Source organism: Panicum hallii, chromosome 8 (genome assembly GCF_002211085.1).
Source record: "Panicum hallii strain FIL2 chromosome 8, PHallii_v3.1, whole genome shotgun sequence".
NCBI classification, from domain to species: domain Eukaryota; kingdom Viridiplantae; phylum Streptophyta; class Magnoliopsida; order Poales; family Poaceae; genus Panicum; species Panicum hallii.
In genome coordinates, this window is record NC_038049.1 from 6533105 (window position 1) to 6560165 (window position 27061).

The 27061-nt window shown below is 48.7% G+C and overlaps 3 protein-coding genes across 7 annotated transcripts; 1 reads left to right on the forward strand and 2 right to left on the reverse strand.

Moving 5' to 3' along the window:
* The first annotated feature begins 7529 nt into the window (after positions 1 to 7529).
* LOC112903578 lies at positions 7530 to 8813 on the forward strand. Its single transcript, XM_025972829.1, has one exon. The coding sequence runs from the start codon at positions 7530 to 7532 to the stop codon at positions 8811 to 8813; it is 1284 nt and encodes a 427-aa protein (XP_025828614.1).
* A 5875-nt stretch (positions 8814 to 14688) lies between these two features.
* On the reverse strand, positions 14689 to 19131 carry LOC112872454 (disease resistance protein RPP13-like). 5 transcript variants are annotated; one of them, XM_025935540.1, is made up of 3 exons: positions 18211 to 19131; positions 16863 to 17192; positions 16446 to 16615 (listed from the first exon to the last, which is right to left on the reverse strand). In XM_025935540.1, the coding sequence occupies exons 1-3, from the start codon at positions 19011 to 19013 to the stop codon at positions 16597 to 16599; spliced, it is 1152 nt and encodes a 383-aa protein (XP_025791325.1). In that variant the 5' UTR covers positions 19014 to 19131; the 3' UTR covers positions 16446 to 16596. The 5 variants fall into 5 exon arrangements, with proteins under 5 accessions (XP_025791321.1, XP_025791323.1, XP_025791322.1 ...); XM_025935539.1 differs by having other exon boundaries at positions 16544 to 16682; positions 16813 to 17192; XM_025935536.1 differs by having other exon boundaries at positions 14689 to 17192.
* Positions 19132 to 25687: 6556 nt separating this feature from the next.
* Positions 25688 to 26504, reverse strand: LOC112903579 (disease resistance protein RPP13-like). Its single transcript, XM_025972830.1, has 2 exons — positions 26080 to 26504; positions 25688 to 26012 (listed from the first exon to the last, which is right to left on the reverse strand). The coding sequence occupies exons 1-2, from the start codon at positions 26502 to 26504 to the stop codon at positions 25688 to 25690; spliced, it is 750 nt and encodes a 249-aa protein (XP_025828615.1).
* Between the last annotated feature and the right edge of the window lie 557 nt (positions 26505 to 27061).

Here is a 27061-nt window from a genome sequence, read left to right on the forward strand (position 1 = left end):
CCAAGAATAATATCCAGCTTCTGGGATGGCAACACGATAAGTTGGGTGGCAAAAAATTTTCCCTGTAACTGCAAGGGTACTTGTCTAACAAGTTGATTAGTAATTAAGTGTCCCCCGGGTGAGTGAATATTATATGGCCTGGATATGCTCTCCACTTCTAACCCCAGTCTATTTACACACCCCTTGCTAATAAAAGTGTGAGATGCCCCAGAATCAAATAGTACAGTAATGGGATGTCCGTTAATAGAGAACATACCCGACATCACTGGTGCTCCCTCAGGAATATCCTCAAGGGTGGTGTAGTGCACTTGCCCTGGTTTGAAGTGGGCCACCCTCTGCTTCTGACTTTGCTGGCTCGATTGCTGGCCTTGCCTAGGTGGCATTGGGCAGTTCCGTGCAAAGTGACCCGGCTGTCCACAGTTGTAGCACGGAAACAAATTGGGGCGTACCCCTTGCTGCTGCACCCAGACCTTCTGCTCATTCTGCTGAGGAACAGGAGGCCTGACTGTCCCCTGTGGCTGAGTGTCCTGAGGGGGCCTGTATCCCCACTGCTGCGGCGGCTGGTGCTGAAAGGGGGCTCGCTGTGGGCCCGACTGCACTAGACGGAACCTCTGAGGGGCACTGCTAGAAGATCCCGCTGCCGGCGTCTTTCTCTTCTTTCCTGCCTTGTGAGCTAGGTGGGCGTCTTCCTGTATGATAGCCCCATTGACCAGCTCACTGAAACTGTCAAACTTGACCATTGCCAAGCGATCCTGGAGCTTACTACTAAGCCCCTGCCTGAAGCAAGCCTGCTTCTTCTCATCGGAGTCTACATGGTACCCCGCATACTGTGCCAGTGTGTCGAAGGCCTGGGAATACTGTAGCACACTGTCATTGCCCTGCTTTAGGGCTAAGAACTCTGTGAGCTTCCTTCGGATCACACCGGCTGGAATATGGTGTGCTCTGAAAGCCTCCTTGAATTGAGCCCAAGTGAACTGGGTGTCCGCGGGGAACATTGCCACATGATTCTCCCACCATGTGCGCGCGGGACCCCTCAGCTGCTGGGCTGCCAATCCGGCTTTATCCCCATCATTGTATGGGTGCAGGGTAAACTTGGACTCGATGGTCCGAAGCCAACTGTCCGCCTCTAGTGGTTCATCCGCCTTATGGAAGAGCGGTGGCTGAGTGGCCAAAAACTCCGGATATCCAGGAGCAGGTGGCTGGTGGTGATGTTCAGGCCGCGGCGCTCTGCCCTGCGCCACAAGCTCATGGAGGAGTGCCGTCTGCTCGTCGCGCCCAGTCAACATGGCCGCAATGGCCTGAGCCAAATCCGGAGGGTTCAGTGGTTCCCCCATTCTGCATTCAGCCATGGTTGGATTAGTCCCATAACAATCAACCATGGAAGAATGCAGAAAGCGTAAATTAAATCAAAAGGCCAGGAATCTTTTTGCAACCAAATCCGGAGTATCTGGAATGTCATTCGGAATATCCGGACACCCCAATCCGGACATATCCGGATTCTCCTCCAGAGTATCCGGACACCCCACCCGGACTATCCGGACCTATGTTTGGAGTATCCGGTTACCCTCGCGATGTTTCGCACCGTTCCCACCCCTAATGCAGGAATTTAGATCAAATAATGACATGATGCATGATGCATGATCGTCCTACGGTAACCCCTCTGCCCAAAACCACCCATCTACCCATGATTCGAACACTAAATATATAGGGCTATTACGAATAAACCCGCCCACACCACCAAATAACCTTTTTTTTCTTAAGTTGAAATTTGTTTTTAATTCATGAAAACCACAAAATTAGTCATGCTCGTACCACCCCCAGTGTGTTTTGGCTCTGATACCAGCTGTGACGGAACCGCCAAATTAAAACTCTAATTAAGCGTAATGGCCGTCATTTGAACACATCAGGCGCATTAGCTTAACGGCTTAATTTGGCGATCCTTTCTCAACCCACGTCCCGATCGAAACAACACTGGTAGTCCCACGCGAAGGTGGGCGCAGATGGTACAACATGACATAACTTGAAAATACACAAGAGTGACAAAATGATAACAACAAGGAGTTTTACAAACCGAGTTCGAAATACATAATATTATACAAGAGTATCTGCCTTTTTTATACAAAATTTGGATAACATGGAGTCTACCCACTACCACATCCAAAAACGGATAAGAATTGCACACTCAGCCCACGACTGTGCAATCCCATGCACATCTAAAGTTACGCGCCTGGATCCTCAACACTCCACCCCTCCACGTCCAGCCGAACGAACTTGGCGCAACACGGACAGAAGTCTACGTGTGCGGGACCTGAAAACATTCTTCCAACAAAACCCTGAGTATACTAATACTCAGCAAGGCTTACCCGACCAGTGGGTATAACTTAGCCCACATATCTAGACATGCAAAGCATTTGGTTGGTGGTTATTTTGCAGAAAAAGCGACTAAAGTAATCCCTTACTTTCATTATTTTAGCTCCAGATTCTATTTAACTTAACTATAATCTAATCATTGGCAAAACCTATCTATAGCACACATGTGAAGCATTAACCTTAATTCAACGTATGGATCCTCATCTATATTTCTTATCATCCCCAACATAATACTACGCTGCGACGCAGTGACCAAGGTGCTCATATCCGAGAGCGACTGACGGCGAATCGATTCGATTTAACCTTGCAAGGTGGACCTAACCAACACGGCACGCGTATGCCCCGTCGGACCACACGCACCAACCTTTCCCCTCCCCGCCTCGAACTACAGAACCGCCCCACCTGCATATAGTCAGCCGAGCCCTACGAGAGACCACCAAAAGTAAACTCATGCATCCCAATTCTCCGCGGCCACTCGACTCGCCCTAAGGGGTGGGTAGAAGTTCTGTACTTCCGAAGCAAGCAGTACTCGGCTTACCGGTTTCGACTACCTCCTACTCCCGGCGTGCGGTTAGTACAATTCAAACATGATCAGCAGGGCCAACAACGGCTCGGTCCTTAACCGACACAGGCGGAACTACATCTCTCCCGCCCGGTCTCAGATTTTATTCTTTCTTTCATTTCAAAACTTTCATCCATAAATTAGTAACTCATATCTGGAAACATAAAGCTATCCTATATCTCGTGAGTAACCAAAAATTACTCGACTTCTACCGAGTTCTATTAAGCATAGCATTTCGATCGTCCTATACATACTAGTACAACTCAAGGACACCTAGGGTTCATGCAACTAGGGTTTCAAACAACTCCTAAACGTAATGCATAAGCAATAACTACATATATATATATAGGTGTCGTAATTTAAAAATTAGTAGGATGTGCACCGGGGCTTGCCTTTGGGCTGTTGCTCAGAGTCAGGGGCAGACGGGCCTTGGGCCGGATCCTTGCGAACCCCCTGTGGGACTTGCTCCGGGTGCTCTTTCGCCTCCGCGATCACTTCATATACGACTCCCTCGGCGGCGGCGTCTACACGTATGCACATGACATGAGAATGTATGCAAATGCGATATGCAACAAAAATCTTTGAAATGCCCAAGTAGAAACGCTACAAATTTACCCAATTCTACATCCAACAGTTCTAGTAAAACCCGGAATATCCGGACTCATATCCGGAGTATCCGGACTCCAACGTCCGGAGTTTCCGGACCTATACCCGGAGTTTCCCCCGGAGTATCCCAAATCCGGAGTATCCGGGCTTATACCCGGAGTTTTCCCCCGGAGTATCCCAAACCCGGAGTATCTGGGCTATTTCCCGGAGTATCTGGGCTTGACAGCATTTTCGCCCCAAAAACTGAAATCTTGATTTTTGGCAAAACCACCCCACCAAATTTGAAACCCTCTTGAATCCTAGTTGAAAGATGCATATAGAGATGATTGACCAAAGGAAATCACCTAGAACATCCTAAAACAACTAAATCGGCGAGCCCTAGCTTCTAGTACCTTGAGCTAGTTCCCCTTGCAAGAAAACCTGAAAACGATGTCGCCCCAAGGTGGAATACTTGTAGAAGATGATCCCCCACACCGAGTGAAGCTCCCTTGGCCTTGGAATCAAGTTGAAATGAAAGATTTCGGAATCTAGAGCTTAGGGGAGAGGGAGAGCTCGTGAGGGAGGTGAGGGAGAGAGAGAGGTAACGGGAGAGAGTGAGAGTGAGGGAGAGAGAGTGATCTTTTCTATTCAAAGATTGTGGGGTCCAGATGACCAAATTTGGAAATAGAAACTCCACGCCCGGAGTATCCGGGTGTTACAAGAAGTGACTCACGGACCGTGCCTCTCTCTCTCGATCTATATACATGGAAGAAAAGCATGGGCTTGGATTAGATCCGTAAGGGTGTGTTGTTCTTGTAACTTCTTTCCTTTCTTTTATCATTATTATTAATATATAATCGGACTTGATGTCCGATGGGAGACTAGTGCCCGGACGTTCCATGAGAAACTCTCACATCGGACGGCGAGCCTAGCAAAAGCATCAGTTTGCAACATGCATCGATAATGTACGCAACATCATATATAAATCTGTACAACATCAAAATTATTCTAAACTAGCTCATAGCATCAAACCGATTTTAGAGAAAAATCCCATCAAAACATACATCAGTCAAAATAATCCGGTCTTATTTAAAAGATTAAAACAAGAGACAAAATATCTCAGTGCAACATTCACAAATCCAGGATGCAACATCTGCAAACAACAAATGCAACATCACCGGGGAGGAAAAAATAACTCTGAATCGAATCACCCATCCAACATCGCGTATCGTCCCTTGCAACATCTCAAACAATCTTTTATAACATTCAAAATGACCAAACTCAAACATCTCAATGTCTTGCAAATGAATATAAAGAAACAACAAACGCAACATTGTAAATCAATTGATGAAACATCCAAATAATCTATCATCCACAAATCACCTGTTGCAAACAAAGGCACCAGAAACACCTCATCCTCCCTACCAGGTGTCACCAGTTTCGAAGGACCGCAGCAAGGCGAGCACAACACATGATCTTCGCTGCCATTCCTCCCTGCCCAACCATGTCGTTGCCGCACGAACTATATAGCACATCATCTCCCGCGGCGCCGCTGCCTCACTTGCAACAGTAGGGGTGGAGGCCCGTGGGCGTCTAGCTCGATGGCCAGCGGCATGGAGGTACCCAAGCTGATCGCCATTGGTGAACGGGCACACGCAATGTTGTGCGTGAGGATGGGGCTGGCGATCTGTTGTCCATGCCCTTCAACAGCAACTAGCCAGACAATGAGATGCGGGTCAGCATCACCAGCGGGGGGAAGGGGGGGAGAGAGAGGAGGGCACGGGACCAAGCAGCAAAAGCAGAGGGGTGGAGAGGAGCCGTGCGGCAGCGAGACGCCATGGCCTTAGGCTCTGCTGTGTTGAGAGAGGAGCGAGCACTACTAGGACATAGGCTATCACCACCGGTTGTAAAATACCATCACCACCGGTTTTGATTCCCGTTGGATCAAGATCGACAGTGATAGGGCGGGCCATCACCACCGGCTGTAGAATCAGCGGTGATGCCCTTGTCACAAAACAAAAAATAAAAATAAAAAATCTGCTCGGCCGGCTTCACGCAGCTCGCCGCACGCCACTCACCTACGCCCGTGCCAGCCTACTCCGTGATGCCCTGCCGCGCCGCTCTGCTCGCGCCCCTCCAAGCCGGCCCCCTCGACACGGCTCCTCCGCGCTGGCCCCGTACCGCTCGCCGTGCCCCTCCACGACGCTCCTCCGCGCAAGCCCCCTCCACGCCGCTCCTCCGAGCAGGACCCCTCCACGCCACTCCTCCGCACCAGCTTGTGCCGCTCGCCACACTGCCGCGCCACGCCGCCATCGGAGGGAGCTGCTGCAGGGGAGGGGAGGGGAGGGGAGATTGCGGCCGAGGAGGGGGAGGGGAGGGGAGATGGTGGCGGGGGAGGGGATGTAGGGAAGGGGAGGAGAGATGGTCAGATGGTGGCAGGGGAGGGGAAGCAGGGGAGGGCGATGGCGGGGAGATGGGGGAGGAGCGGTGGGGGGAGAGAAGGAGGTGGGAGAGCTGGAGAGAATTAGTGGGAGAGAGAGAGAGAGAGAGGAGGGAGAGGGTTGAGTAACTAATATGGTGCTGTTGGTTTCACCACCGGATCATTTTACAACCCAGCGATCACCGTCGGTTCGTAATACGATCCGACGGTGATACCAACTATCACCGTCGGATCCAAAGAGAACCGGTGGTGATAGAGCATTTGCAAAGGATATATCTGTAGTAGTAGAGTGGTGTGGAAGGAGCTAGTAGTCTACGTTGGAGAAATATCTGATGAGCGGATGTGGATGGTGTGCGTCCACACAGCGTCCAATTTGATTAACTGCGCCGTGCGCTCGAAACCAAGCATTACTGATTATATAATCAGTAGGGGCGAGCCCTTCCTATTCTCATAAAAAACGATCTGGTAACAGAAATAAGAAATAAGTCAGGTGAGGCCAATCCAGGTAACTATATATAATAGACTTGCGTTTGGTTGCCTAGCTTGGTGATTTTGGTCTGAGTTGACGTGTGTTTGATAGCCTGCATATCTGAGTGGCCCGGCCTAAGTAAAAGGAAGGCCCGTGTTTGGATGGCTGCATATGCCCATATGGGGCGTTCTCATATCCGGATTGGCTCCATCGATGACGTTACCACAACCATTATGTACCCTCAAATAAAATCACGTATCCAATCCTATCGGTGACCATACTCTCATTTCACCTCCCATATAGCCCGTGATAGGCTCGAGTTCCATATTACTAAATCCTCATTCTCCTCCCATCTAGCATCCTTCTCTAAGATCACTAGTTTTTCTATGCCACCACTAACCTTCTATTTTTGTCACTCCACCCCGGCTCTCCCTACTAATACTATGTGACTGCCGCCATGATGCCATCCTCTAATGTTAAAAAGTAGATAAGTGGGCATGCAAAGTCAGGAACACTGGTCCTTACGGAGTACATGTCTACCACAAAGTTAGGTTATAGTCACCTTAAAGGAACCGCTTCCCGCTCAGCGTCACCCACGGTAGAGTGAAAAACAAAGCAACAAATTTCGACAACTAAATCTATGAATACAAATTTTCTTTGTATTTTCTTTTTTTAAAATATTTATTTTCTTTGTATTTTCTGCTAAGTTTTACGAACTCAACCGTGTCAAGGGGAAATATAAATTGTAAATAACATGGAAAATAAATCGAATGGGAATAGCAGAGAAAACCGAGCCGAGAAAGGAAAAGGAACGGCAATGATAAGTGGGCCGAGAGTGGGCATCACGGGCTGAAGTTTCGGCCCGATCGGCGCAACAAACATTCTTCCCCACCAAGAAAATGCGAGCGAGGCAGAGGCCTGCAACAGCTACGATACAGCTGGCTCCTCTCTTCCGCCGGCTCCGGCGCCGGCGCCCAGAATAAAAGGGGATTCGAATCCCCCACCCCACCCAGTTCGCCACCGCCTTCTCCTCTTCCTCCGCCAGCCCGCTGGGCAGCAGCAACCAGCACGTCCTCCGGGCTCCCACCCCACCGCGCGACGCCATGGCCGAGACGCCGCCGCCACCGCCGCAGCGCAAGTCCCTGCAGGACCTCGACATGGACACCCAGCGCCTGATCCTGAGCCGCATCCCCTGCCGCGTCGACCGCGGCCGCATATCCCTCGTGTGCCGCGCGTGGCGCGACATGGTCCGCAGCCAGCAGCACATGCTGGTGGGGCGCCTGCTCCCGCAGCCGCGATCGCTCCAGTGGCTCCTCCTCCGCGCGCCCTTCCCCGCCGGCTCCAACCGCGTCGTCTGCGTCCTCAGCGGCTGCCGCGTCCACCACTACATCAATGTCGTCCCGCCCGACGCGCGCTGCTTCGGGGCCCACGGCGGCGCCTGGCTCTTCGTCGACACCCGCGAGCCCGTCCACAGGGCCGCGGCCGTCAACGCCCGCACCGGCGCCTTCCGCAACCTCCCGCGAGAGCTCCTGCGCCGGGCCGACCCGTACGTCTACAGGATGGTCATCCACGCCGCCGCGCTCTCGTCCTCGCCGGACGACGCGAACTGCGTCGGCGCCGCCATCGTCACGGCCTGGCAGAACGCGGCCCCGGGAGCCGGCCCGCCGCCACGCCGCCGCTGCGTCGCGCTCTGGCGCAGGGACTGGCCGCGGGCCTGGGATTTCGTGCCGCCCGGCCAAGACGACGTTTCCTTGAATGTTGAGGACGTCCTCTACCTCAACCACAATGGAGCATTCGCCTTCGTCACCCAGGGAGAACACATCCGCATTTGCGTGCCATTGCGGCTTTCAGAGAACATGCTGTCAACAAAATGGGGGACGCTCCGCTTCCGTCCCGGTGGGCCCCTCTACGACCACTTCGTCCGCTCTCGCTACCTCGTCGTCTCCGGCGGGGAGCTGCTCATGGTCGTCAGGTTCACGCCTCATCCTAATATGCCGACGTCCAAGTTCAAGGTGTTCCGGACGGCTAAACGGAACGTGAATGACGACAACGCCGACTTCCCCATCGCTCTGTACCCCTGGGCATGGAGCGAGCTGGACACGCTGGGTGGCTGGATGCTGTTCGTCGGGCATGGCTGCTCCAGATCCTACAAGGTGGATAAGTACCCGGGCTTCAAGGAAGGCATCTACTTCCTGGATGATGGCAAGTTCTACGACGATGCAGTGATCTTCGACAACGGCAATGGGAATCACTACCCCTGCAGCGACGACGGGAAGTGGTCGGAAGGCCAAATCCAGCGCTGCTTCCCGAGGTCAGACCCATCGGTCCACTCTGCTCCAGTTTGGCTTCTCCCTGGAGGCGGCGACATGTTTTCAGGTACCCTATGATCCTTGAGTTGATTTGTCTGAGACCATGTCAGTTGAGGTCCTGACGAACTTCTGGTTGCAATGTTTTCATGAGTCGATTAGTCTGAGATCGTGTTATTTGACGTGCTGCTGGTTGCAATATGCAGAGTGAGGAGGTTGTTTCTGATTGCAATATTCAGACTTAGGTAGTTGCTGAATGCAATGTTCAGAGTCAGATAGTGTCCAAATAACAATGTACTGCTTCAATTGTTAAAGCTGCATACTACTTTCCAATGCCTTGTGGGTATTCTATCAGTTTTTGTTAACTGAATGCAGAGCATAAATGGAATTGGATTTGCATGTTTGTGCAGTTCAGTTTGAAAATATGTTTGAAAGTACACGGGTTTTTCCTTATCTCCATACAGCTTGGAATTGAAATTGCAAGGATGCTAAACTGATGTTAATTGATTAACTGAGGCACATGCTTGTTGCACTATTCATAGTGAGATAGTTTCTTATTGCATTATTCAGATTTAGGTAGTTTCTGACTGCAATATTCAGAGTCAGATATTTGTCGAAATCACAGTGTACTGCTTCAGTTGCTGAACCTCCATACTACTTTCCATTTCCAGTGCCTTCTTGTTTCCGATCTGCTATGCAGAACAGAAATAAGATCTGATATGCATGCTTGTGCAATTCAGTTTGAAGATGTGTTTCCTTAGTGCTTTGTTTTTTTTCTTTATCTGAGCGCATCTTGGAATTGGAGTTGTGTGGAAGCTGAACTAGTGTACTAAACTCATTTCCAGTCATACTATGCTAAGTGTTCATTAGCTAGCATAATTATACGGCATAGTCTGTACTCTGTACACTGAAGCTAGGGAAGCTCCTCCTCCTAATGGCAGTAATACTTTTGCATGATCTGTGAGCACTTAATTTCTTTATACCTGTCGTCACTACCACTGGTGTTTTTATGCGTTGTCTGTTGGATTTCATGCACTTGTATGCAGAAGATGTGCGTGGAATGGACAATGTGATTCTTTCATATTCTGAAGCTCTTGCAGTATCCAGACTCGTTTCACATGATTTCTCTATGTTGATCTAAAGTTTGTGTTAGCCTTAAACAGTTAAACTTATAAGCCTGAATATGGGTTCCACATTTACTAATTGATGACTCACTTACTGCTCTTAAATTATCATTTCAAATTCTCTGCCTTTCTTTTTTCAGTTAGGCAATTCTCTGCCTTTCACTAGACTTGCAATGTAAACCTAAACTTTTTCTAGTTCATTATAACTGGTCAGAATCAGATAGTTGTCGAAATCATAACGTACTGCTTCAATTCTTTACCGACATACCACTTTCCATTTCCAGTGCCTTGTTGTTTCCAGTCGCTTTTAAACTGAATGGAGACAGAAAGTGAATCGGATTTGCATGTTCGTGCCATTCAGTTCAGAAATGTGTCTGTGGGTGCTCTGTTTTTTCCTTGTATCAATAAAATCGAGCATTGTACTGGTTTTGCACGGAACCTGAACTAATGTAATTCAGTTTCAATCCCTTAGTCATTTACAATATTGCCGATATGAAAGTAGCCATCTAGTGATGCAATGCTCTGCAGTGGTTGGTCTGAAGTCTGAAGTCTAAAGCTATGAAAGCCCCATTCTGATGACAGCAATCCCTTTTCAGTAGGATCTGTATGCACCTTATTTTTATACATATTTTGCTAAGTTTCTCCTCTTATTCTTATCTGTTAGATATCGTTAACTCAAATGCAGAAGATTTCTTGTGATCTGAAATGTGAATTCTGCCGCCATCTGAAGCACTAGCAGTAGCTAAAGCCAAAGCGGAACTCAATTGTGTTGTGGAGTTCTCTGTGTCTGATCTGAAGTAGGAGAGAACCTAGGTGTTATAACTCATAAGCCTGAATGCAGATGTCACAGAACCTACAAGTCTTCCCATGTGTGGATAATTCTACATTTCAATTATCTGCATTTTACTGAACAATTTGCAGTGCGCATGTATTTGCATTGTTTTTTAATAACTGAATGCAGGGCAGAAGTGGGATTAGATTTGCATGTTTCCAAGAAGTATCTGAATACATCTTCGACTAGTTTGGCACCTCATTTAGACGTGATGGTACCATGATTGCCGATTATTCTATCACAATGCTAAAGTGTGGTCTGAACACTGAAGGTCTGAAGCTAGGAAAGTCTCCTTTCAACTGCAGTAACCCCTTCACAACAGCATCTGTGTGCACATAATTGTCATGCTTCTTCTTACTAATCTTCAGTGTTTGTTTGCTTCTGTACCAGATTTCATAACTTGAATGCCAAATCTTTTCGTGGAATGTGGAATGTGATTACGTTGTCTCCTGAAGAATTTGCTGTAGCCAAAATCATTCTGTTATGGAGATCGCCGTGTCCGATCTAAAGTAGGTGACGAGAGAGCCTAGAGATTCTAAACCTGAATGCTGATTCCACAATGATTTACTACTGACTCACCTACCATTCCTTCCAACGTGTTGTTAAATTTGCAACTCAAACTCTGCACTTTACTGAACTTGCAATGCATACCTCAACTGTACCTAACGTAGTGTTGGGTTGCAATGCACTGTATCCGGCTATGTGAGGTAACAGTATCAGATACTGTATCTAAGAATGAAAGGCTCCGTTTGACATAGCTTATTTTGGCTTCAGCTTCACATGTTTCACGTAAATTGAGATACTGTAGCGTGAAGCTGTTTTATAAGCCCGTGCTAAAATAAACTAGAAACAAGGTGATGCTAGTTTTTCTGGCTTCACCGGTTTCAAACTTCACCAGTGAAGCTGTTTTGGACAAAGCCATATCAAATGGGGCCGAAGAAGAGTCTTGCAGTTGAGACTTGAGAGAGTCTGATCTCACCACCTCTGCTGCCTCCTCATCCGAAGACACTCGCCCTGCCCGAATGCCGTCAGTTGCACGCAGCCTCGGTAGCTGCGGGCTCACCTGAGAATGCTGCGCCACGCGCTTGCTTATTGTTTCTCATGTCATCTCCACGCTGATGGGAGACACCACCCCCATGCGTAAAACATGGCAAGTTACCAATCAGAGATCAAGCTACTGCTCTGGCCGGCCAAGGGTCAGTACGTAATCGCTGTCGGATTTCACAATTTGGTGGTGCAACAGCGTGGACCCTACCGGTGGTTCCTCTTTGGCTCTTTGCCATGCAACCAAATCGGCCGTGGCACATGGCGCAACGAGGCTGGTCAGTGGGGAGGCGGGACCGGCTGTGCAGTTCGGTTTTCCGATTTTTCCTGTTTCGGTTTTGTCCTGTTTCGGTTACACGTGGGAGAAGAGGCGCGGAAGAAGAAATTTGTTTTTTTCCTAATAATATTTTCTCAAAACAAATTCTATTTTTGGGTACATATTTCTTATTGGGAACCATTTTCTCTTAGAACATTTTCATTTGTTCAACAACCATTTTTTCTTGAATGTTTTATTTTGTACTTAGAACAATTTCTATTTTTAATGGAATATTTTTATTTGGGGAAAAATCCAGTTTACAACATTCAACTGTGACAAAAGTCTGATTTTCAACCTTTAACTATAAAATCAAATATCGGTGGCCATCGAAAAGTTGAAACCAGGCAAATTTAAATTTTTAAATAATGAAAAAACACCTTTGAAAACCACACGAGGGGTTAAATTTGCCAAGTTTCAGCAGTAAGATGACCAACATTATCCGATTTTGTAGTTGACCGTTGAAAATCGAACTATCGTGCTAGTTCAAGGGTGAAAATTGAACTTTTTCTTTTATTTATACTCGAAATAATTGTGTTGGTGTTTACCGCCGAGCCCACCGAGAGATACACTGAGGTGGTAGATTTTAGGTGGGGGTGTCGCCGAGATCTGGAACTCGAAGGTGCAAGGAACGTAAAGATTTAGACAGGTTCGGATCGCAAGGAGCGTAATACCCTACGTCCTGTATGGTGATTTGTATTGCCTTAGATGTGGATTGTTTTGGAGTGGATCTCTGCCCATCCTTATATAATTTGGGGATAGGATTATAGAGATTCTAGCTAGATACAAGTCCAAGAGTCCTACCCAAGTACTACTTGGATAGTTTCCTTCTATTCCGACTAGTCCTACTTGTGGCCGAGTAGTTTACAACAGTTATAAGGTATGAGACATGTCCCATTCCTTATTCCAAAATAGTCATATCAATTGCGCACTCCCATAGCTCGGATCTTACAACCCCCGAGCTCTTCGTAGCTGAGTACTGCAGGCTTCCAAGTACTTTTGAAGGCGTCTTCGAGTTCTCCCGAACTTCATCTTGAAGGTATCTTTCAAGTACTTCCTTGGCTGCCTCGAGACTGTGAGGTGCTCGTGCCCCGAGTAGTCTTTTTTATATGGGGTGCGATGAAACTCACACTCCATATGGAGTAGCCCCGAGACTTAAGTTGAATCGTAGAATCAGGCTGAGAGTCAAATTAATCTTGAATCTTCCGATCTTTATCTTCCAAATGAATTTAAAAGATAAGTCATTGATGACACGTGTCCTGCAGTCCCCGAGTCTTGAATCCAAATTCTAAGATTTTGGAAAAAGGATCCAGAAAGTTGTGGCATGCATTGTTAAATATACCATCCAATCAAAGTAATGATGAAAATTTGAATATTTATTTTTTGATATATGTTATGATGTCTGCTATCGTCCTGTAAAATTTTAATTTAGGACTTCACTTGTGCGTGGAGAGAGAAAAAGATAAATCATATTAAGGTGTAATTTGGGCCTATTGACATAGTTGTGGGAGTAAATTGTTCCCACAAATAGTTTACAAGGTTATCGGACTTTGGACACAAACGAGGGGAGTAATTTGGATTTTTTTTCTAAATTAAAACTTGAACTAAAGATTAATATTTTTACCTTGTTTATGTATAAAGAGATTATTGTCATCAAGGATAACTTAGAGGAAATTAGCATTGAGATAAAAAAAGTGTTGCTTTTGTAATTCTAATGAAAATATACAACATTTGTTCTCAGAGGGAATCTTGCTAAGTTTATTTGGCAAATATTCCAGTTTTTTTTTGAGTTACACCCTCCAATGAGTGTCCAAGACATGGTTAAATGGACACGTGAATAATTTTAGGAGACAAATTTTGGTTGCAGCCATTACAATGTGTCCAAAATATGGTTGTACTATAGTATATAGAGGCTAGGATCTCTTTTATTTACTTTATGAAATAGACTACCCCTTTATCCAAATAAAAAAACTAAAGCTACGGCACAAATTGGCACGACCAGTTTATGCATTCATGGTCATGGTGCTTCTAGTATGGAATGGTCGGATGGTCGTCTTCCCGCCCTTTCCGGCGTCGCCAGCTCGTGCCCAGAAACTATATTATTTGGTTCAATTTACCTCTTGGTATAATTGTTTTTCACACAAAAGTAAGGGACATCATAAAAATGTATTATAAATATTTAGTATTTTTTGTATTGTACTGTAATTGGAGGATTAATTTATTATTAAATATCCTATCATATCAAGAGAATAATGAAAATTCCAAGATGTATTTTTAATGTACGTTATGATGTCTGATATCATCACGTAAAATTTTAATTTTGGACTCGACTTGTGCGTGGAGAAAAAAATACAAAGGGGTAAACTGAACCTACTGACATAGTTGTGCGTGTAAATTGATCCAAAATAATAGTTTATGGGGTTATCCAGATTTTAGCCATACATGATGGAAGATCCAAAAAAAAATAGTTCATGAGGTTATCCAGATTTTAGCCATACATGAGGGGAGTAATTTGGATTTTTTTCACAAATTAAACTTGCACTAAGGATTAAGATGTTACCTGGTTTATTTATAAATAGATTATTCTCACCAAATATGACCTCGAAGAAATTAGCATTGAGATAAAAATTGTAGCCTATGTAATTCCAATGAAAATATACAACATCTATTCTTCGGATGGAATCTTGCTAAGTTTATTTGGCGAACATTCAAGATTCCTTTGAGTTACACCATCCAATGAGTGTTCAAGACATGGTTAAATGGACACAAGAATAATCTTAGGAGAAAAAATTTTGATTACAGCCATTACGATGTGTAAGTCAATATTTCCAAAACATGGTTGTATCAAAGAATACGGAGGCTAGGGCCTCTTTCATTTACTATATGAAATAGACTACCCCTTTATCAAAAAATAGAAAGTAAAGCTGCGAACCAATTGTGACAACCAGTTTATGCTCCCTGGGGGCTGAAACAGACAAACAGATGATTACTGATACTGATATTTATTTTCCACATCATGCATTCATGGTCATGGTTCTTCTAGTATGGTCATGGTCATGATATTTCTTTTCTACATCATGAATTCAAGGTCACGGCTGCACCCGTGAGCCATCGAATCTTGATGCCACCTGTCGACCTGGACTATGGGACGGTTATGATGGACTCCTGCTACACCTCTGATGTCATCCTCCAAAGAATCCACTTCGTCAGAAGTAGCAGCTCTGCAGTCAATATAGAGACGGACATATTTGAGGCCTGCCAGATTCTGCAGCCCAAGGACCAGGCCACCGTCCCCATACTTGAATTGGCACCGTGCCGTGAGTACCAGCTCGAGCCTTTGGAGCTTTGGCATGGCTCCCGGCTCAAATTCCAGCGCCACCGCCGTCTCAAGCGCACAGCGGACTGTAAATTCGACCAAACGCTGGAACCCTTCACTGTTGATTGCATACCTTGGGTGGAAAATGCCTAGGATGGGTAGACTGCTTGACTCTCCTTCATTGCCAGGCCATAAGGAAACAGAAAGAGAGACTAGGATGGGTAAACTTGCTAGGATGTTTATTCCTTCCTTGCTTACTTCACCCAAAAGTCCGATGCTGAGGTGGGTCAAATTGAGTAGCGAGCTGATTTGATGGGGCACGGCACTTAAATTACCACCAAGGACAAGCCTCTGAAGTGGTGGTGGAGTACCGACGCATAATGACATGAATGAAAGCGTGGCATCAGACCACTCCCACACAAGTAACTGTCGAAGTCTCGTGAACAGCTTGGTGAGCGAGGAGATACATGCTCTCTCTTTCTCGTGGCCTTCCACGTCACGTACTTCTGGAGCGTACGTCCAGGCAATTTCAAGTACCTTCAAATTGGTCAGATCGCTGAGCCCTTGGATAAACTTTACAGATTGAAGACTCAAACTGATCGTTGACAGCTCTTCCAGGGCCTGCAGATTTCCAATGCCATCGGGTAGTTGCCCCCAAGGACCCACATTAAGACGCACTAATCTCTGCAATTGGATAACACTTGCCGGTATTTTACTAATGTTGGTGTTAATAATGTCTAGTGTCTCTAGATGTTGCAGCTTTTCTAAATCTTCTGGGAGCTCGCCGCCCCAGCCGCTGGGCCCAAAATTTATAATACCAAAATACTTCATTTGACTGATTCTTTTGACCTGTCCAAGATAGCATTCTGCATCAACCCGACCTCTTATATTCAGCACTCGCAAGACTTGGTTACTTAAAAACTTGGAGGCGTGCTTTACCAGCCCTGAATTATTACAGCCAAAAATATTAATGGATCGAATATGTGCGTGTTTTATTGTCTTGACCATCTCTTCAGCTGGGCCAGAAATGTCTTCTTGTATGGATAAACGGCGGATCTTGTTACAAGTATAATTTTGAGAGAATCCATTACGATTCCATATAGTAACAAAGTTGTCCTCCACAGCCTTTGATACAATAAACTCAAGTATGACATCATGAACTCTGCAAGTTTTCACTGTTGAGCCATCTGCCCCAACCTTGGCAGGCTGGACCAAGCTTCTGTTGATCAGATCATTCAAGTAACTTCTCCCAAGCTGCTCCATACTTTCTCTGTCTTGTCCAGGAATCAGTGCTTCCGCTACCCATAACAATATCAACTCTCTGCAATCAATCAAATAGTCCTCCGGAAACACACTCAGATATAACAAACAGCTCTTTAGATGGCGAGGAAGGTCAAAGTAACTAAGCAGCAATATTCTTTTCATTTTATCAATGTGAGAATCTTTGTCACCTGCAGCAGAAATGGACTTCAATGTATTGACCCAGACTTCCACCGTTTGCCTTTTGTTTGCTAATAAACCAGCTATACTGATTATGGCTAGTGGTAAGCCACCACATTTCTTCAGAATATCACTGGATACTTCCCTTAAATCTTGAGGACAATCTTCACGGGAGCAAAATAGTCTTTTAAAGAATAATCTCTGAGAGTCGTCATCTCCAAGTGGCTGCGCTTCGTACATATGTGCACCAATACCAGCACAACATGATTTGGCTATAGTTTTACTGCGTGTCGTAGTAATTACTATGCTTCCATTGTCATTGCGAGGTAAGGCAGATTCTATAAGCTCCCATGCTTCTACACTCCATATATCATCAATCAAGATTAGGTACCTGCATGCATTGGTTGTGGAACTACATTAAATGGTGCAGATATCTGCGAAATGTAAAAGAGATGGATTGCAAGTGGCATAATTTTCTCTCAGAGTGTATTACACGCACAGTCAACAAAAGTTCCCGGTACGTAGGTACGAGGAACATGAATCGACAATTTTAAGTTCCCGGATCTTAGGGGTATACCTCCTAGGGACGTTTGGATCGAGGTTAGGATCATGATCCCTAGTTAATTGGGACAATACCCGAAACATAGCTACGGATTCCTCTCTCCCCTCCCTTCCTCTCTTCCTCCGGATCCCCCCTCCCCTCCTTTGCCATCGCCGGCTCCCCTCCTCCGCCGCCCCCGCCAGCTCCCCTCCCCGGCCTCCCTTCCCATGCGGAGCGGCGTAGGCAGAGCAGCGCCGCACGGCTGCGGGAGGGCAGCGCGGCGCGGCAGAGCGAGCGGCGCAGCACGGGCGGCCGCGGATGGGAGGGCGGGAGGAACGGGAACGCGGCACCATACGTCTCCTCCCTCCACACGGGCTAGCCGCGCCTTCTTCCCGCCCTTTCCAGTGTCGCTAGCTCGTGCCCCGCCGTTCTTCCCACCCTCGCCGACGTCGTCAGCTCCCGCGTGACGACCTAGTACCACCGGAATAGGTTCCATCCACAATCCTGCGACCGTACCGCTGCGTTCCTGTTCCGCGATCCGGAACGAAAGTTCTGGGAACGAGGAACGTCGCAACGTACCGCGTTCCGTGTGACTGTGATTACACGTGCTAGCGATTTAGGCTGGAATCTACTTCCGTTATCTGATAAAAAGACTACAACCTCCCAAATGATAAGTGTCACATTAGAACAGAGTCCCATTATTTAAATGCGTATGATCTTTTAAAAGAAGGTTTGCAAAATCATTCTCTCTATCCAGAAAGTTTTGCTGAATCTAAATGTATTCAGTGGCATAGAGTAAATTTTCTACTGAAATAAATATCATACACACATAATGTAACCATTAGTAGAAGAAAAATATCTTGTGTACCTCTTGTCAATTAAGTAGTCTCTCATATTGCGTATGAGCTGCTCCATCTCCCACCTTTCGGTCTGGTCGTCAAACTGGTTGTTGCTTATTTCAGACAATATATCCCTGAGGAGTTTCTTAATATCTGGAGTCTGAGATACAGACACGAAGGCCCGGCAATCAAATGCTTCAGTGATTTTGCGGTATACCTCCATGGCCAGAGTGGTCTTCCCCTGCCCAGCGGTTCCATAGATGGAAACCACCTTGTGCTGCATCTCTTCACATGTTAACAATTCGATGATCTCCTTGCGAGGACCATCAATTCCCACGAGATCCCTCGCCTCTGCAAAGAGTGCAGGTGCTCGAAGATCCAAGAGCACTGGCTGAGGTGAGGCGGCGTGGATGTCGTAGCGTTTGGCCCGCTCGCTCTGCTCGATCACGAGGCTCTTGAGTTTTTGGATCTCCTCTGCCAATCCCCGGTCCTGCAACAAGATCTTCACCTTCCGCACAGCCTTGCGCACGAAGTTGGCCTTGGAACCCCCATGGCTGTGATTGAGCCTGAAACGGTCGATGCAATCTTCGATATCGTAGGATAGCTCACGCACCTTGCTTCTCCAATCTTTGGCCAGTGGATCAATCTGGTCGTCGTCCTTCTCCGCGAGATTCTGCAGCACGGCGTCCATGGTGCTCAGCTCCTCCTTCAGGAAGCGGATCCCATCCTCAGCGTCTCGGGCGAGCTGGTACTTCTCGCCGAGCATGGCGGTCAGCTTGCCGATCACGGAGCCCATCACGCCCGTTGCCGCGCTCGCCATCACTTCGGCCATCACGACTCGCAAGCACTCGCTCTAAGCCAAATGCTAGCTCGATTGTAGTGGTGTGAGAGAGGAAGCGCACTTCAATTCTCAGGTTAATTACTCGCCGATGGTGCGTGTGGGGACCTAGAGATTACTAAAACTAAAGGAGAGGATATCAATTTGTGGATACCTGCTGCACACGCCAAACTGCACTTTGGATATACCTGCTCCAACTTCATTAAGTAAATGGCCTGCTTTAGATGGTGGTTCAGCAAGTAGCCATACAAAACGTTAAAGCTTGTTCACATCAACGCGGACATAAATGTTTTTAAAAATCTGTGTTTTGACCGAGGTGATTTGTAATATGTGCCGTCCAACATATTTAACTGCTACACTACTTTAAAGTTTCTAGAGGCGGGTAAAAATGTATTTTTAGAAGCGGATATTGTACCGCCCCTAATTCTCGCAGCTCAAAGTGTGATTTTTAGATGCAGGTAATGCGCCCGCCCCTAAAAATAATTTCTAGCGGCGGGTCACGGTGTGATCTACCCCTAAAAATCAATTTGTAGGGACGGTTCACAGCATGATCCGCCTCTACAAATCGATTTCTAAAAAATTAAAAAGAAAATCAAAAAAAACAAAATAAAAAAAATTTGCAGCCAACTAGCCACCACCACAAGCCCCAGTACTATCGAGTTACGATTTTTTTGACAAAATATCAACACTTGCATTTCGAACTGCATACCTCAAGCTTCGCGCGTACTTTCCTCTCCACCACACTATACAGTCACTTGTGACTCTAAGGAATATCCTATTCTTTTATATTAACTCTCATTTCTAGGGGCGGGTGACGCCACCACCCGCCCCTAAAAATATTTTTCAATTTTGTTCCAAAAATTCATTTAAATATTTACATATAGCAAAACAAATAAAAAAGATGAAACTTCTACGCTGAACTATAGATAAAAAATATACCAAATATATTTCACGTTTCATGGAGACCTTATTCTCCGCCTCTCCCCTGCAGTCTAAAGGGAATTCTGAAGACGCTGCTGGCGAGCCCCCGGAGCCCATCTCCGCTGCTCCTGTCTCAACGTTGGCACCCCCTCCGGCCCCAATTCATCGGAAACCCATCAACGTGGAAATGAGCGAGCAGGAGCCTGAGAGTGATGATGAAATGGAAGGGGGTGGGAAAATTGAAGTTGCTGATTCTGCGGCGCTGACCGTGAAGCCTCACAAGACTGTCATGCTCCGCCCTCGTCAATCTTCCTCCGAGTCTTCGAGTGCTGGCTCGTCATCATCATTGTCAAACGATAGCGACAAGAAAGAGCAACATGCCAGTGCCGACAAGCCCGTCACCGATGCCCCATGTGCTCGCCGGGCTTCGGCTGTCAGCGAAGTCTCCGAAGGAGGCGGCAGCTAGTCTGAGAGCGATGCTTACTTCGTGAGTCAGGAGGACCCTGCGGCCGTGATGCTGAACTGAACGCATCGGGAGCTAAACTGATCGGCGGTCGCATCCTTGGGAGCCTTCGGTTTGAAAGTAGTGATCGCGAGCACCGGTTTCTATCCGAAGCAGGGGGTCGTTTTGCTTTCCGCTGATGGAGAAGGAACTGATGAAAACTGGTGTTTCGAATGCGCTTCGTTGTGCTGGGGACTTGGCCAGGAAGACCTTCATCGCGACGCGTTGCGGCGCTCGCCAAATCGAGGCCCGTGGGTCCCCTTCGTCCCAGATGGGGACCCTTGAGGAGAAAATTGCCAAGCTGGAGGAGGAGAAAACGGCCCTCGCAAAAGAACTTGAATCTGAAAAATCACAGCATGCCTCGGCAGTCCAGACATCGAAGGTATTGGAAGATCAACTAAAGAAATCCTGAGCAGAGATGGCCGAGGTGAAAACTGAGCTTGCCACAGCCACCAAAAGGCGCCAAAGGATTAAGGACAAGTTCAACATCTTGCGTCAGGCCCTCGGTGCCGTGGAGATGGTTCTTCAGGAGATGCCGAGCTTCATGTCATCTTATGGGCTCACTGCTCCGGAGCTTGCCGTCGACGGCTTGGATGTGAACCAGTTTTTCAATTGGCTTCAGATTTGCCTTGCTATGCTAGACGCCGGAAGCAAGTTGTATGGAAATTTGAGCGCCATCGTCGCCGCACGGACACTGGCAGCTTCGGTGTGCGGTTTGCTGCCCACGGAATCCGACACTGCCCAGACAATATCCAAAACTTAGCTTCGGGCTCTTCAGAACGCTTCTTTAGCTTGGCCTTCGGAAGAAGCTGTTTGTCCCGAAAACCTTCCTCGTCTACCGAAGAATATTGCCAAGAATTTTATCGAGTCTTTTTTCAAGGGCCGAGGAACAGAGCTTGTCCAGCGTGAAGGGCTTCGCGTACGTGACCAGGTGCGTTGAATTATGTTCAATTATTGCGTTTTGGTCACTTACCGTGTGTTTGGTTGGCGGAACGAGGGTGAACGGAGCGGAGCGGTTCCATTTTTGCACGCGTTTGGTTGAAGGAGCATGGAGCGGAACCGCTCCCGCAGGTGAGCGACCGGCCTGTTGCTTCCCTCCGCCGTGCGGCGCGCCAGCCCCTGCCCGGCCGCCCCCGCCCGCCGGCCCCCGCGCCGCCTGCTCCCCGCACCGCCGCGCCGCCCCCCGCCCGCCAGCCCCGAGCGTCGCCCCCCGCCCGCCAGCCCCCGCGCGGCCTGCTCCCCGCGCCACCGCGCCCCCCCGCGCGCCGCCTGCCCCCTGCGCCGCCGCGCCCCCCGTGCGCCGCCCCGCGGCCACCGGCCCCCGCGCGGCCTGCCCCCCGCGCGGCCTGCTCCCCGCGCCGCCTGCTCCCCGCGCCGCCGCCCCCCCGCGCGCCGCCCCACGGCCACCGGCCCCCGCGCGGCCTGCCCCCGGCGGCGCGCCAGCCCCCCGCGCAGCGCCCGCCCCTGCACCCCCGCCGGCGGCCGCCTGGAGCCCCCCCCCCCCCCCCCCCCGCCGCCCGCCGCCACGGCCCGCCACACCCGCCGCCGGCGGCCGCCAGGAGCACCCCCGCCAGAATCGCTCCTCTATTTTTGTTGATGATGAAATAGGTGGTAAGCTCACCCCTAACAAATGAGAGTAACCACACTCACCTGGCTCTCCAACCAAACACAGAATGGAACTGTTCCACTCTAGCGCACTCTCTAACCATACAAAAAATGGAACGGCTCCGTTCTCCTTACCAAACGTAGAACGGAACGGCTCCATTCTCAGAAATTGGAATGGAACCGTTCCATTCAAGTTGGTTCCCCAACCAAACGGACCCTTACTCCGGTGGTGAGTACTAACAGTTGTTGCTTGTTTGTACAGTTGCAACGGAAGGCCGAAACTTGTGCTGAGGAATTCCTTCGAGAACATGGAAGCCTGAAGTCTGAACCGGAAGTCTCTGTCCCTATGAACACTGATGGACCTTCCAGTGCGGAAGCCGAAGCGCAATAGGGCGAAATGGCTCCCGATGGCGGCGGCGACGCGCTTGGTTCTCCTTCGATTACTGGGGAGGTGTGAGGAGAGTGGAACATTTTAATTTAGGACTAAGGTTGTAATATTCTTTTGATACTAACACCTTTGGCCTGCGCAAGACCCTGCGGTGGAACCTGCGCGGGTTACCGAAGGTATTCTGTCTATCACTATGAATCGCGATGACTTCTTCATGACTGGGGAAAGCTGGGCAAAATTTTGCATCCCTCTATTTCCTTTGATGACTTTTAGATTATCAAGCTCCGTAGTTATGAATGACTAAGGGTGGATATCGAGCCACCTTGGCACGGCTCAGCTCAGCTTGAGCTGGCTCGTTATGATAACCAGCTAGCTCGGCTCGGCTCGTTATCGAGACGAGCTAGAAATTGGGCTTGGCTCGGCTCGTTTGCAAGCTCTAGCTGGCTCAGTTAGCTTGTGAGCCAGCTCAAAAACAGCATAGCCTGTCCATGGCAGTAGGCAGCAACCTGCAGGGAGCGAGGGCTCGAGGCGGCGGAACCATAGGCAGCTCGACCAGAGCTAGGCGCGGCGGGCAGGATGGCTTGGCGGCGGGGTCGTCGAGCAGCCGGAGCTAGGCGCAGGTCCGCTGCCTAACTGTTATCACCATAATTTGACTGGGCCAGAGGATGGGCCGAGAGCAACATGGGCTGAAGGAGATCATCGTGACGGTTTACGAATCGGCTTCTGTGCGAGCGTATTAAGGGTCGGGATGGTCATGTGTTTAATAAGGATAGTTTAAATATAGTAAGTTAGAGATTGTATCGTAATCAGCTAGGATTAGTTAAAAAGATAAGTCTCCGGACTATAAATATGTATTATGAGATTCAATAATAAGCATCCAACATTCACAATAAACTCTCGGCGCATCGCCACCCCTTTCCCAAGGGTTTCTCCAGGTAATCGACATGCTGCTCCGATCATGCTCCGCATGGTCGGAGCAGCGTCGTATTTATCTGCTTATCTTTGTGTTTCTCGTGCTGAAGCGTTGTTGATGGCGAGTAACGCTAGTTATCTTAAACGATTATGATACTGCATTAGTTCTTAATAGTATGTCTTTGCTCTGCTTGCTGTTCGTAATCGTTTAGCTGCCTTTGTGCGTGATCCTAGGTGCAAGGGCAGCACCTTGCTCTGTTCTCAATTAGTAGATTTAATCTGTTATGGTAATTCTTTGTATTACAAGGATTTGGTTTAATATCGGTATGATTAGGCCCTTCAAACGGGTTGAATGTTCCGGCTGCATGTCTGGTGTTTTATGGTAATCTAAGGAGGGATTGTTCCGGGAATCGGCTTATTAGTTGGTTTTTAGGTCTCTTTTTGGGTTAGCGTCTTGTTATCTTTCATGTTCGTTAGCCTTAACCATGCGTAGGATGTTCCAGTTACACGGTGAAGACTTTTACTGTCGTAGATTGGATTAGCTTGATGATTATAGAGCATGCTTTTATCCTTTGGAAATACACTCAGATATGACAAACAGCTCTTTAGATGGGGAGGAAGGTCAAAGTAACTAAGCAGCAAAATTCTTTTCATCTTATCAATGGGAGAATCTTTGTCAGCTGCAGCAGAAATGGACTTCAATGTATTGCCCCAGGCTTCAGTCGTTTTGCTTCTGTTTGCTAATAAACCAGCTATACTGATTATGCCACCACATTTCCTCAAAATTTCACTGGATACCTCCCTCAAATCATGGGGGCAATCTTCACTTGAGCAAATAGTCTCTTAAAGAATAATCTGTGAGAGTCGTCATCACTAAGTGGCTTTGCTTCGTACATTTGTTCAGCAATACCAGCACTACATGATTTGGCTACTTCTTTAATGCGTGTTGTAGTAATTATTCTGCTTCCATTGTCATTGAGCGGTAATGCAGATCGCACACTCTCCCGTGCTAATACATCCCAAATATCATCAATCAAGATGAAATACCTGCATGCATTGGTTGCGGAATCGTGTTAGTAACGCCACCACAATTATTTGACATATAGAGCATGTCCTGGTACAGGAGATAGTTGGCCATTCGGGCCGCCCGGCACAGCACAGCCCGGGCCCGACTCAGCCCGGCATGATTAGGCCCGGTCTGATTGGCCTGATTACTTATTCGTGCCGGGCCGGGCCAGCCTACGTGCTGAGACCTCGGTCCAGGCAAGCAATGGAGGACTTTTAGCCGTGTCGGGCTGGCCCGACGGCCAGATTGGCCCATTAAGCATTGCAGGCACAAGGAGGACCCGAGCCGGCTGTGCCACCGCGCGGGGAGGAGCTGCCGGTCGCGCCACCGCACGGGGAGGAGATGGCGACAGCGCCGGAAGCGGCATGGAGAGCGGAGGGAAGGAGCTGGCGACGCTAGCCCCAGCCATGGCGCGAGGAGGAGGAGAGGGGGCAGCACCGGCCGCCGCGGCATGAGGAGGAGAGGAGGTGGCGGCACCGCCGTAGTGCGGGGGGAGACGAGGTGGCCTGCCAGCCGCGGTTCGGGAGGAGAGGAGGGGGCGGCGCCGGCCGCGGTGCAGGGGAGGAGGGGGCGGCGACGGCTGGGGCCCGGAGGAGGAGGCAACGCTTGCGGCCGCACGAAGAGAGGGGTTGTGCCGGCCGCGGCCCGAAGGAGGAGGCAACGCTGGTGGCGGCCCAGAGGAGGAGGGGGCGGCGCTGGCTGCCAGCTGAGGGAGGGGCGGCGTGAGGAGGGCGGAGGGAGGGGCGGCGGTGGCTGCTGCTGGGAGAGGAAAAGGAGGTAGGCTAGCAGCAAGAGTTTGGAAAAATTGTAGTATATATATGTGGGTTGATATATAGTAATCAGGTCGAGATCGGGCCGACCATCTAATCGGCCCGTGCCGTGCCGGCCCACGGGCTAAGGGAGCGCCCAGGCATAGCACGAGGCCCATACCAAGCTAGCCCGGGCCCGATTAAAATCGTGCCGGGCCAAAAAGTCGTACCTTGGGCTGGCCCACGTGTCTCGGGCCGGATGGAAAACTATGGTACAAGATATCAGAGAAATGTAAGAGGATTGATCGTAGTGGCGTATTTTTGTATGGGTACAAATATATTACAGCCTTCCAAATAGTATGTACCACATTAGAACACTTGGAGTCACACTCAAAGACATGAAGCCTAATGTTCAAATACTTAATGTTTAAAGAAAAAAATATATCTAGAAATTTTTTTTGAATGTTTGTTTTAAATATATCTAGAAAATTTACGTTGACATTGCAGAAGAAATATTAATCTTGGTTACCTCTTGTCCATTAGGTATTCTCTGATTGTGCGTCTGAGCTGCTCGGTCTCCCAGCTTTGCGACTGCTCGAACATGCTCTTGTTTATTTGAGACAGTATATCTCTAAGAAGCTTCTTCATATCTGGAGTTTGAGATACGGACACGAAAGCCCTGCAATCAAATGGTCCTGAGATTTTGCGGTACACCTCCATGGCGAGAGTGGTCTTCCCCTGCCCAGCGGTTCCATAGATGGACACCACCTTGTGCCGCTTCTCTTCTCCAGCTTTCAGCAACTCCATGATCTCCCCGCGAGGACCATCCATCCCCACGAGATCCCTCCTCCTGGAAGAGTGCAGGTGCTCGAGGGTCCAAGCACACTTGTCGATGACGTGTTGAGGCGGCGAGGCACTGGCACTGATGGATGTCGTAGCGTTTGGCCCGCTCGCTCTGCTCGATCGCAAGGCTCTTGAGTTCTTGGATCTCCTCCGCTAATCCCCAGTCCTGCAACAAGATCTTCACCTTCCGCACGGCCTTGCGCACGCAGTTGGCCTTGGAACCTCCATGGCTGCGATTGAGCATGAAGCGGTCGATGCAATCCTCGATGTCGAGGGATAGCTCACGCACCTTGTTCCTCCAATCTTTGGTCTGTCCGTCGATCTGGTCGTCGTCCTTCTCGGCGAGCTCCTGCAGCACGGCGTCCATGGTGCTCAGCTCGTCCTTCAGGGACCTGATCCCGCGCCTGACCTTTCCAGCGAGCTGGTAGTTCTCGCCGAGCATGGCGGCCAGCTTGCCGATGAAGGAGCCCATCGCGGACGCGGCGGCGCTCGCCACCATTTCGGCCATCTCGATCGACTCGCAAGCAATCGCTCTAGCTAGCTGAATGCTACCTATATAGCTTGGTTGTTTGACTTTGAGAGGGGAAGGGCGCTTCAATTTCCTGTTTAACTATTGCTTGCGGCATTGCATACGACGATGGCGCAAATAATGGGATTACATTTGTGCGCATCTTCCGCGAAGTTTCGTTCCACTTTCTCTCCACCATCCCAGTTTATGTTTTTCTTTTCCGGCCATCTCGACTCGTCCACATCCATTGTGTCATCTTTTAACAAAAATACTCATTCCTGTGCTGCTAGGTTTACTAATTCCTGTCAACGGTTGGCATGCACAGACAGTAGCTCGCACGCGATCTAACAGAGCTAGCGGCCCCCTCCTCCGAGAGCCGTCCCCAACTGTCTCGCCTCCGGAGTCTCCCAGATCTAGCACCACCGCCCCCTCCTCTCCATCTCTAGCGTTCTTCGGTGACGAAAGGAGAGGAGCGGCCACCCTGTTAGCCCCTAGATATAAATATAGTGTGACGCCCCGAAAATTTCGAATTTAAACTACGCGTTAAG